General features: G+C 41.7%; 1 protein-coding gene across 16 annotated transcripts in view; it reads right to left on the bottom strand.

The window, feature by feature from the left end:
- The window catches only part of CADPS (calcium dependent secretion activator), a 459,193-nt gene extending 450,400 nt beyond the window's left edge, over window positions 1–8,793 (bottom strand). For all 16 annotated transcript variants that reach the window (XM_080671526.1, XM_080671528.1, XM_080671527.1 and 13 more), the window contains exon 1: window positions 7,455–8,793. In XM_080671526.1, the coding sequence (XP_080527652.1) occupies window positions 7,455–7,895 (441 nt within the window). In that variant the 5' untranslated portion in view covers window positions 7,896–8,793. The remainder of the gene's footprint in view (window positions 1–7,454) is intronic.
- Window positions 8,794–12,163: the final 3,370 nt, after the last annotated feature.

Genomic DNA, 12,163 nt, shown 5'->3' with positions numbered 1-12,163 from the left:
CCAGATAGTCCTAGCATGTGTGTGTGTGTGTGTGTGTGTGTATATATATATATATATATATATATATATATATATATATATATATATACACACACACACACACACATATATATATACACACACACTGAGTGGCCAGATTATTATGATCTCTGAATGCATAATAATCTGGCCACTCAGTGTATATCCTATATAATAAAAGGTTAATATGCAAATTGTCCCCTCAACCAGGAGTTCGACCAGCAGGCAGGCCGGCCAACCACCCATGTCCCCTCCCCCTGGCCAGGCTGGCTGGACCTCACCCATGCACAAATTCATGCACTGGGTCTCTAATATATATATATATATATATATATACTACTATATAAATATTAGTAGTGGCACGTTGATCACTTTTAACTAAAACTATGCTTGTTCTAAGAGGGATACCATATATATATATATATATATGTATATATATATATATATATACACATACACACACACACACACACATACACACACACACACACACACATACACACTGAGTGGCCAGATTATGCATTCAGAGATCATAATAATCTGGCCACTCAGTGTGTGTGTATATATATATGTATATATATATATATCTTAGAACAAGCATAGTTTTAGTTAAAAGTGATCAACATGTCACAACTAGTATTTAAGTAATGTCTTGGTAATCTTATTTCTATTGCTTTTTGCAAACTCATGAAAGCTTAGGCCCAGCTTTGCTATATCTTCCCATTATAAGAGTAGCCAGAAATACAGATTTTTAAAATGTGAAATATTTTAATAATTTTAAATTCCAATAACTAATTTTAAAAATTAAAAAAATTCATTGTAGAAAAAACAAAATACAATTGTGGATCACTTTCAGGTCACAGGCCACAGCTTATAATCTTTCATGTAGTCTGTGGTCTTGTAACCTTTTAAGATCTCACCTCCTTGTCTGAAAATCAGATAGCTGGACAAAGGGAACTCTAACTTCATTTCCAACCCCCCTCAGATTCTTTGAAGATACTGCCTTATTTTGTAATGTAAAAACATACCAAATACAAGTTTAAATGAAATTGTAAGTTTTGGTAATAAGTAACCTCATTGTCCAGAAAAAAATGATCAATTATTATATATAGAGGGGACATTAGACAATATCTGAAGCTTCTCCATCCCGCATCTCTACATGACAGATGACAACAGAGACAGAGGATGACTCGCCTACAATCAAGTTGCAGAGTTTGAGCTCAGACACAGGTTTTATTATACATCATTTTCCATCATCAGCCAGCTTTCTTATTCTGTTGAGGAAGTAATTTGAACTCTTAGATGCAGCCATTCTTGCAGTCACCTCTGTACTGGATTTTCTAATTACATGCACTAATAAATCTGTCCCCTTCCCATTATTTTCTTCTTGAGTTAGTTTCTGTCGCTTGGAGCCAAAAGAATCAGACTAATAGTGTCCCACAAGCAATGACTCCTTTCCATACTTCTGCTATCTCATGCTCTTCTCCAGACTGGAATTCCTGTCTTTCCTTATGCTTACAAGTCATACAAATTCTTTAAGATCTAACTTCCTCAATGAATATGTTCCTACTATTAAATCCAATCCTGTGTGGGCATGCATATCTTTCCACTACTTTTGCATTGTCATCCGCATCTTAATTAAACACTTTCTAATTATCAGCTTATATGTTATCTTCCAAACTAGAACATAGATTCCCAATTCAGATGCATATCTCACAGGTATCTTCTGGTTCAGCCACCAAGCCTGGGAGAGTGCTTAGTGCAAGGAGAACACATACTTAAAACTTAGTTCTAAGTTACTAGAACTTTCCTGATCACTCCAGCTTAAGTTGTAAAGACACCTAGCTCCAATTCACAAGTACTGAGTATATTTTCATGTATAGCCTATTATTGTGTATTAAATTTGCCTTTAGAGGGGAAAGATCTCTGAATCATTTGACTTTTACCACTTTACACAGTACAATCCTTCTGGAATGAAATATTTAATTTCCTTTGTTCTTCAGTCCAGTTTTTAGAGAATCAGAAGGCTATTCCAAATGTGTAATGAAGCAAGAGCCTCTCTTATTACTTTTACAGTGTTTCGCATCTTCAGAATGCCTCTGCCGCTACCACTGCATAACAGTTCCTGGCTATTGCACCGAGGAGGTGTGCAGGGTGGGGGTGCCAAAAAGCATATTTAAAGAATGCATCTTTTCCTTGATGAAGCGAGAAACATGTAATTATTTTAAAAGCAGTCTGGTTTAACAGTCACTTTGTTTTCTCAAAGATTAAAGTATTTATTTTCTGAAATGCAAATCATATATTGCACTGACTAAGCAACCCTTAAGAATTCTGAGTAGTGGAGCTAATCCAAATGCCTCAAAACATATCTGAATGGATGAATCACTAGTATTGACTTAAAATACAATATGATCATGTTGACCAATTTCACCCTAATAAACTTAATTAAATATATATATAGTTAACTAGCAGTAGGTCTTAAATTTTATGAAAGGTATAGGCTCCTGAGTCATGACCAGCTAACAAGGTCAAGTAAGTGAATAAAGATGAATTTCTATGGCTAACAGTGATTCAACGTTAGTCATACTTTCATGGCAAGATATAAGCTAAATTGCATGGAAGTGAGTAGTTTGAACTTACAGCTCACCTGGTCTAAAGTCCTCCTGAATGATATGGGAGTTCATATAGAATAAGCATAATTTTAGGGTTGCCTCTTTTTCTCAGCATATACATACATACACACACATAGACACACATGTACACAAACCTACACATGCACACAATATTCATTTTGGACATTTGTAATCCAGGCATTATAAATAATTCCTATCCACTTTTTAAAAAGTGGGTTACATCCATCTAAACAGTACACAACTGTTTACAGTGCCTTCTTTTACATTCCCACAGTAATATCATAGTAGCTATTTCACAGGAGGCAGCCACCCATCACCGCCACTACAGAATTTACAAACATATGGTGTCACTTTGCCATGCCAACTTCTAGGTATTCACTCTGCATTTTGACAAAAGAAGAAAACTAAGCACAGAACTGTCTTTCAGATCATCATTTTTGAGCTCCTGAAACATGGTACACTGTGCCTGTATGATGGTCAGGTTTTTATTTTGGTCATAAATTATCATTACCAGCATGTTATATTTAGATTCATAGCAGTACCAGAAAAATACACCTATAAATGATACACTATGTTTTCACATAGTCTGCTTAAAGTCTCATCTTTTAACTGGGACAATTGTTAGAATGCCCCGGAACTCTTTTTTCCAGTAAAAGTAAAACCAAAGTAGTTAACTATCAGAATTATCCAGCAACAGCACCTTCAGCCTCTGCTCCTTCCCTGTTGGTCTTCGGAGCTAAAATACTTTTTTTTTTTTTTTTTTTTTTTTTTTTTTTTAGTTCGAACCACATAGAAAGACTGACAACTATCTGGTGTTCAGATTTATCAGCTAACATTCCTCTCCTTCATATTCTTTATGAGGTTAGTACCTAAATGTATATATTGCCCATGTAGTCCCCCCTTATTTGTGGTTTCAGCTACCTGTGGTCAACCATGGTCCAAAAATATTAAATGGAAAATTCCATGAATAAATAATTCATGTTTTAAATTGTGTGCCTTTCTGTGAGTAGCATGTTAATTTCATGTCACCCCTTTCCATCCCCTGTAAATCGCCCCTTGTCCAGCTTATCCAGGCTGTGTATGCCACCTCTCCATTAGTCACTTGGGAATGCCTAGGTTATCAGATTGACAGTCATGGTTTCACAGTGCTTATGTTCAAGTAACACTTTTACTTAATATGACCCCAAAGCCATTTGCATAACTTAAAACTGTTGTACTTTATTTTTATTTATTGCTGTTAATCTTTATTGTGCCTAATTTACAAATTAAATGTTACCATAGGAATGTATGTATAGGAAAAACAAATTACATATAGGGTTTGGTACCATAAGTGGTTTCAGGCATCCCCTGGACGCCTTGGAACTTATGCTGTGGATCAGAGGGGACCACTGGACATGATAGATGCCCTGAGGAAGACGTGTAGGCCTCTCTCAACTCAAAAAGAAATAACTCTGGGTAAGAAGTACACATATGTTCTCAGGATGCTAGGGTTCTGTTTTTCACTTTAGAATATTTCTGGCCAGTGTTGCTTATTAAAAAGATAGGATTTGGAATCAGAATGCCCCGTGCTTCAGTCCCCACTCTTTCACATATTTGCACAGTGCTTTAGGAAAATTACAAAACCTCTCTCAGTCTGTTTTCCCTTCTAAAAATGAGGATGGTTACCCTTATGTTGTTGGGGTTAATTTAAAATGACCTAAGAACAGAAAAGGAAATTTAGGTAAAAACTAAGAAAATCTGAATAAACTATATATTTTAGTTAATAGTAAGTATCAATATGGGTTTTTTGTTGTAACAGATGTACCATATTACAGTAAAATATCAATAATGGGGGAAACTAGGTGAGGGTTATATCGAAACTTTCTGTACAGTTTTCTCAAGATTTTAGTAAATCTAAAACTTCTAAAAAATAAAGTCTAATTTTAAATATGACGGAAGTGAAGTGCCCTGCACATAGTAGGCGCTTGAAAAATGGTTGCCAGTATTATAAATATAGATTCTTTGGTTTTGTAATGTGCATTATATGCAGTATGATATGATCTTATTTTTATCCCCAGCTTTATTGAGATAATTGACATATAACATTGTCTAAGTTGAAGGCACATAGTATGAGGATTTGAAATGATCTCTTCTTTTCCCCAATTCAGCATCTCTTTTTCATAGGCAGTTTTCTTTCCCTCCCTCCATGTCACTCTATTCCCTTTCTCTACATCAATTCTAGTTCATTCATATCCAGTCTACTACAAACTCATATTTAGTTAACAACTTTTTTATATTTCTCCAAGACTAATTTTAGTTCATCAATCTTATTTGTTGGATTTGAATTTTACCACAGTAATTATGCAAATTTTAGTTACTTTCAATGATAGGTCATTTAAAATGTTTTTTTAATTTTTTTAAATTGATTTTAGAGAGAAAGAGAGAAGGACAGAGAGGTGAAAACATGGATGAGAGAGAAACATCAATCAACTGCCTCCCCTATGTCCCCTACTGGGAATCAAGCTTGCAACACAGGCATGTGCCCTGACCAAAAATCTAACTGGGGAACCTCCTGTTTCATGGGTCAACATTCAACCACTGAGCAACACTGGCCGGGATTCTTTTTTTAAAATTATTATTTCATTCAAAGTTCCAAGCTTTCTACTGGGAGAAAAAAAAAAATGGCAAAACACCCTATTCCAGAAAGACTCTAAAAACAAAGATATAGCAATGGGAAAGTTTGGCTTTTCTTATAATAAGAAGATAGATACTCAGCTTCCTAAGACAGCCAACAGTCCTGAGGCAGCTTTGCTAGGATGTGTATTAGCACTAATTTGTTGCAATAACTAAAAATAGTTTGACCAAATACCAGTGTTATCAATCTGTTTTGTAGTCTCTCTGATGTTAAGGTCATGTGTAAAAACAAAACCCTCTCGCTCCTCAAAAGCACAGCTTTGAATGGATTCAGATAAAAGGTACAATCAGATGAGAAGACTTGAGCCTCCTGATAATCTTTCTCAGTTGGCCGACTGTTGTTTAGAACTGGGTCTCTGTGAGAACAGATTTCTCTCATTCTAGTGCTGGATGTCAGCATCTATTTAAAGGACAGCGCAAGAGCCTTTTGATTGATAAAGGGAAGTTTGTTTCTTATTTTTTTCTGTAAATCACAACAGTTTTCATTGCCAAATAACTAGGACATCTTTGATTGTTGGTGATTTATTAATGGGATAGATTTTAAAGATGGAATTTCCCCTGCTATAAAGACAGTTACCATAATAATTCCAAACTGAAACCTGAAATATCAGGCCCCATGTGTGGACCCCTCACCCAATATTAAAAAAAATATCCAAGAAACTTTTGCTGTTCTGAGGATACTTTTGCTCTAATGTAGTCCCAAACACAGGTTGAAAAAGCAAGGAGCTAGTGATGGGGGTGGAGAATGGAGTGTGTATAGTCCACCTGCTATTTCTCAACCAGGAAATGAGTTTTATTTTTAATAAAACTGGTCCGCAAGCTTGAGCTAGCTGAAATAAATCATCAGTGCTGGCTGGTGTGTGTACCTATGTAAGCAAAGCAAACAGAGAAACCTGGGCTCACTCAAGATAAGGGTGGATAGATATAGGAAAACCTCAGACTCTACTACAGCAATATAAAATTCGGTCTTAACTGGCAGCAACCAGAAATTCACTATTTTAAGAAACTGGTCTCACAACCTCGATGGGGCTGGGGCTGGCTTCGCACAGCGCCCTTCGGGGCCTTCACTGGCTGTTCTGAGAGCTCACGTGCTGCACATTCACGGAGGGAGGAGACAAAACACATCGCTGACTTTCTTCACTGACTCACTCCACCTGAGCGCTGACCCCTTCCTTCCCCTCTTGCCCCTCCTCCTGCAGGCGCCACCCCCCTCCTTTCTCTGGCTGGAGAACAGTAGATAGAAATAGGCGCTTTTTTCACATCAAAGGCGGCCCGCAGCCGCCTCAACCTAGCTCCAACCTCAGACACAGAAAGCTTCTCAAGCTTATAATTGCGAGGCTTTTTGCTGGAGCATTTTAAGGGGCCAGCGGCGGCCAGGCATTGAGGGCCTCGGAAAGCCAGAAGGTCGCGGCGATGTCACCTTGGGAGGAAAAGAGGGTCATAGGGGGGAAGGTAGAGGGCCTGACCCGGGCAGAAGGACCAGAGGGGGTGCCCCTGCTTTGGGGTTAGTGAGGAAGAGGACGGGGATTGGAGGGCACCTAGGGAAGCGGTGCCCCAGGGCCCTTAGGCAACCCCAGTCGCGATCTGCTGACCCGGGGGAGGCAGGAGGGTGCCCTTCCCGGTGAGACTGGAAGCTTCGCCTTCCGAGCTTGCTTTCTTCCGCCCGGCGGTGGCTCTCAGCTTCCGAGAGCCAAGCGCTGCACAGAGGCGCTCTGCTGGCTCCACTCGGGCGCCCCCACCTGCTGGCGCCCCCGCCGGGCGAGCGCACGCCCAGGAGGGCGGGCCTGGAGCAGAGAGCCGCCGCCCGCCGCCAGAGAGTGCCGGGAGCCCGCGAGCAAGCCAGGCCTCTGTGGGCGCCGCAGGCTGCAAGTCACTCCCAGAGCCTCCCGGGCCACGGAGCAGGACCTGCGAGGCTCGCATCCCGCGCTCCCGGGGAGGCCCGGAGCGCGGCGCTGCACTCCAGGCCCCTCCGGGGTCCCGGCCGCGGAAAGGGGGCCTCGCAGCCCCTTCCCCAGGGCGCGGTCTCCACCCCCAGCTCCTCCCCGCCGGCTGCGCCGCCAGCTCCCATTGTTCGCCCCGCCCGCCCGGCGACTTCCCGGCGCTGCTGCCCGGCCTCCCGGGCTCACCTACCTTCTGCTGCCGGCGAGCCATGTCGGTGGGCTGCTTGGCGTTGAAGGGGTAGGCGATGCAGCGCATCACGAACACGTAGAGCTGCAGCCGCTTCTTCCTCTCTTCTTCCTCCTTCTGCAGCCGCTCCAACTCCTCCTTCTCCTTCTCGCTCACCACCGACGGGCTGGGGCTGGAGGGCCGGCCGCCGCCGGCGCGGCTGCTGGGCTGCAGCCCTCCGGCCCCGCCGCCGCTGCTCGCGCCGCTGCCCCCGCCGCCGGCGCCTACCCCGGCCCCGGCGCCCGCACCGCCGCCGCCCCCCAGCCCGGCGCCGCCGCCCGAGCCCTCGCTGGTGCGGCTGGGAGACAGGCGCGCGCCGGACGCGGCCGAGCCCAGCACCTCCTTTCCGCTCTCCTCCTCCACGATCTCATCCGATTCCTCTTCGCTGGACGAAGGGTCCAGCATGGTGTCACCTGGAGAGGGGGGTCCCTGAAGCCCCGACTTGGGGTGCAAAAGATGGGGGGCGCTGGAGGCTGCTGGGGGTCGGCTCTCTCGGATGGGCGCTTCTCCCTAAATCAGGGAGCGAGCGCCCTACAGCTCAGCCTCGGCCGCCGCGACTGCTTCCTTCGCCCGGCGATCCGGAGCTGCGCTCAAACCCAGGAGCGCGAGGGGAGGAAGGGAAGAGAGAGGTGCGTCCGTGGGCCCGAGGTGGGCAAAGGGGACAGTCAATGGCAAGCCCGGAGCCCGCAGCCGAATGCCATCTGCAGCCGCTGAAGGAGGCGCCTGCAGAAAAGATGCCGAGTGTTGCAAGCTGTCGATGCAGCCAAGAGCCGAAGAGGCAACTTGCCGATTGGGGAGGGAGCGGCGCTTACGTGTTTATTGGCTTAACTCTCCAGTGTCCGTGGCATAAAGGGTGGCTGCAGAGGGCTGGAGGAGGAGAGCGCGAGCGACCCCAAAGTCTCAGAGCTTCAGCACGGACCCTAACGCTTTCCTACCCTCTTCTCCCCCTTCCGTTTGTGGACAATTTCCTCCTTGATCCTCAGCTCTCACTGCCTCGACCTTTCTCCCCCTCCCTCGGACAAAAGTTCTTGAGGGAGGAAGAAATACACTAACCAGTGATGACTTGTTAGCGAGGATGCTAAATCCAGAGGTCTCACTAAGAGAAAGCCAGCGAGATGCAGTGTGGTAAAGCGCCTACCTCCTTTCCCCAGTCTTCTTCGCACCTGGGGCGTGGGCAGCGTATGTGTCCCACCTGTGTAAACTCGGACTCCAGCAATTTGCTTTACATACGCCCACTTTCGTTAAAATAAAAGTGATCAGCTTAGGGCGGACTTGTGTATCGGCCTTGCAGCTCAACTAATTTAAGTAGAAAAAAAAGCTATGATGAAGATCCTTCAATTCCAAGAACTGGGAACACTTTCTTGCCGTGATGAGCCAAGCAGAGAAATAGAAGGGTTTCTGGTTTTCAGCCCTTTCTCCATTCTAGCTCACTGGAGGATCTGGGTAGAGGCGTGGGGACCCCGAGATTAGACAAAGTCTCCCCCTCCCCCCAAAAAAGAAAAAGAAAACTCTTTGGCATCAACATCTAATACGATGACTCTATCGCACCATCTTCATCCCTGGCTCCCAGTTATCTATTAATTCAAAAGCAGCAGATGGTGCCTTCCTCCCTGTGCTCTTAGGCCAATAAATCCGCCGAGAGCGGAGCTGGCCAGCGTGCTGAATCTAATCAGCGACCCGCAGATGGATTGAAAACAAACCAACACTCCACGCTTGGATCTTAAGCTATCTAGAGACTTCTCTCCACCCCGCCCCCTTCTCCCACCCCATGGGCTATATTTATGTATTTTCCAATGCTCTAATTTTTCGTAGGTACTGATGGGAGTTGTTGTAAATGTGTAGTGGGAATTTAAAGTTTACATCACATCTGTCTTTATGTATCTTCAAATGCATCATGAGTTTGCTAGAGGCTTTGATATTCAAGTGAAGCTCCCTAACTAGTCTCTTTGAGAACTAAAAATAAACCCAAGTTTCAACTTAACCCTAACCACCCCTGTTTGATTTTTTTAAATTAAGTAATATATTTGATTTTACCACCATACTCTCTTCAAGGGCATAACTTTTGTGGTCATCACTCATTCTCTACCAATTTAAAATAAATAATCGAGTGATGTGGAAATTGTTACAATTTGGCAGGCTTCATGTTATAATTATTTTAAAGACATAAAAGATGTTCAAAGTATGTTGTACTGGTTTCCCTGGAACAGAAAATGTAGCAAGCCAAAAAATTGAGCAGTAACTTTTTTTCAGCACCTTTTATGGGGTGAACATTGTTCTAGGCACTTAGGGTGGATGCAATTTTTAGAACACATTCTCTTAAAGAGTCTATAATCTCCTTTAGGAGATACAACATAAACAGGTGAAAAAAACTGACAGCACATACTTCAAGACAACATACCAACAAATCCAAGTTAATACACTTCTAAAAGCTTGCATGGACGAAGTAACAGAATGGAACAGAATCACATATTTCTCAAAGAAGAGAGTTATATTTTAAAGGAAGGAACCATATGCATGGATGGTGCAAAGGGAAGATATTACAAATGGGAAAAGTGATTTGCCAAGCCACAGTGGTAGGACAAGGGACCAAATGAGGTACAAAGTGTTATGGAGATGGGGTGTGGGCAGGTAAAGGGGAAAAAAAGAAGGAAAAAAAAGAGCTGAAATAATATTTGGCCAAAAGGAGGGATCATGTTTAAGATACAAATGAATTTAGTTAGATAGGGAGCATGTGATGATTTGTGGAAGGGGTGCTCTTGAAGGTCAGAAAAAGGCCATTCATCAAATATTTCTTTTTTAGACACAGGTAGAGAATGACCATGACTTCTGTCTTCAGAACCATTTGGAACTTCTTAAATGCTATAATAAGGTTTTGTTGTGAATATATATATATATATATATATATATATATATATAGAGAGAGAGAGAGAGAGAGAGAGAGAGAGAGAGAGAGAGAGAAGCATCAATGATGAGAGAATCACTGGTCAGCTGCCTCCTGCACACCCCACACTGGGGATGGAGCCCACAACCCAGGCATGTGCCCTGATCAGAAATGGAATCGTGACCTCCTGGTTCATAGGCTGATGCTCAACCACTGAGCCACGCCGGCTGAGTGAGTTTTATATTTTTACAAATTCCTTTAGATTTGTGAGTTTTTTGCCTATTAAACTAATTAAAATATAAACTCAGTATCTACCTTTGTTAATCATATAAATCTCTGCTTTGGTTATTAAGTATAACATAAACTAGACAAATATAATGCTCTTCTTAATGCCCCCCATACATATTCAAATAGACATTAACAGATTTTAATATAAATACTTTTATAATTTTTAATGTCTATTTGATGTCTATTAAAATGTATATCCTTTCAAAGATACTTTTTACATAAGCTAAAAGCCAAGTCAATGTCCTTGGTGATATCATAACTCTTCTACTGCTGAAGATCAGATATGCCAAGCAGGACTCAGGCATCTAACCAGGAAATATGGCTTTCCTAGATTCAAATTCTGATAAACAAGAAAGAAAATAACCCCAGAACACAGTCAAAGGCTCTTAACATCTACCTTTTGTTAACATCCATATTCTTATTTTAGAAAAATACAATTCTACCAAAGATTCCAATATGCACAAGTATTTATATCCTCAAATAAGCTCTTTTATGTTTGCATATTTGACCCCCACCTCCTCCAGTTCTGCTTGGAATAACTTGAATAACCTCAAGGTGATGGAATAAATTTTAGTCAGCCATCTGGAGACCATATAATGAAAGTAGTAGTTATAGCATTGCTTTTTTAATTCCACCAACTAGGAGCAAAGTACAGAGGAAATGGAAATAAGTAAGACACTAAACCAAGGTTTCCTAATCTAGACCTAGATTATCACCATTCTCCTCTGCAGTGTTTGATATGATTATGTAAAAGACCACAAGTGTGAGGGGATGTCTAACTCTTTGGCAATTGATAGACACTTTGGTGAAAAACAATCACATCTTTACGTTACTCATATAACATGTTTCAGTGAAATAAAACTGAGTTTAATGCCTATTTTAATGTTTTTGTGTGTTTGTTACTAAAAGATTTTGGCCAAGTGAAATTTTTTAAATCTCACAATAAAGTTTATGTTATCTAGAGGGTAATAATCTCATCCGATCAATATTTTATTTGTAATTTAAAATATAGCTCACAAGCACCAAAATGGTCATTTGAACCTTATGGTATGCCTATGTTGAGTTAAAAGTTTGGTCTGTCAATCCCAATAGCAGAATTATTCTGAGAAAATTATTTAATGACTTAGATAGAAATTCCTCATGTAAAATAAGGGATAATAGTATTCGCTGTGGAATGACATGAAAATTAAATTAGATGTTATATTAAAAATATGTTTCAACAGATTTTAGGCTTAAATACTTTTTCAACTAGTAGAAGAGGGACTTGTAATAAATGAGATGACCAAAATTGGACATAAATAATTGAATGGAAAAACAACATTCAAAAAATCAAGTCCTGGCTGGGTGGCTCAGTTGGTTGGAGCATCATCCCATACACCAAAGAAAAAAGGTTGCTGGTTTGATTCCCTAATTAGTGATCACCTAATCACTAATTGATGTTTCTCTTTCACATCAATGTTTCTCTCTCTCTCTCTCTCTCTCTTTCTAAATATCAGTAAAACAC

This window comes from Plecotus auritus (assembly GCF_963455305.1).
Source record: "Plecotus auritus genome assembly, chromosome: 6".
Taxonomy (NCBI): Eukaryota; Metazoa; Chordata; class Mammalia; order Chiroptera; family Vespertilionidae; genus Plecotus; species Plecotus auritus.
This window is presented reverse-complemented; position numbering and strand designations above follow the sequence as displayed.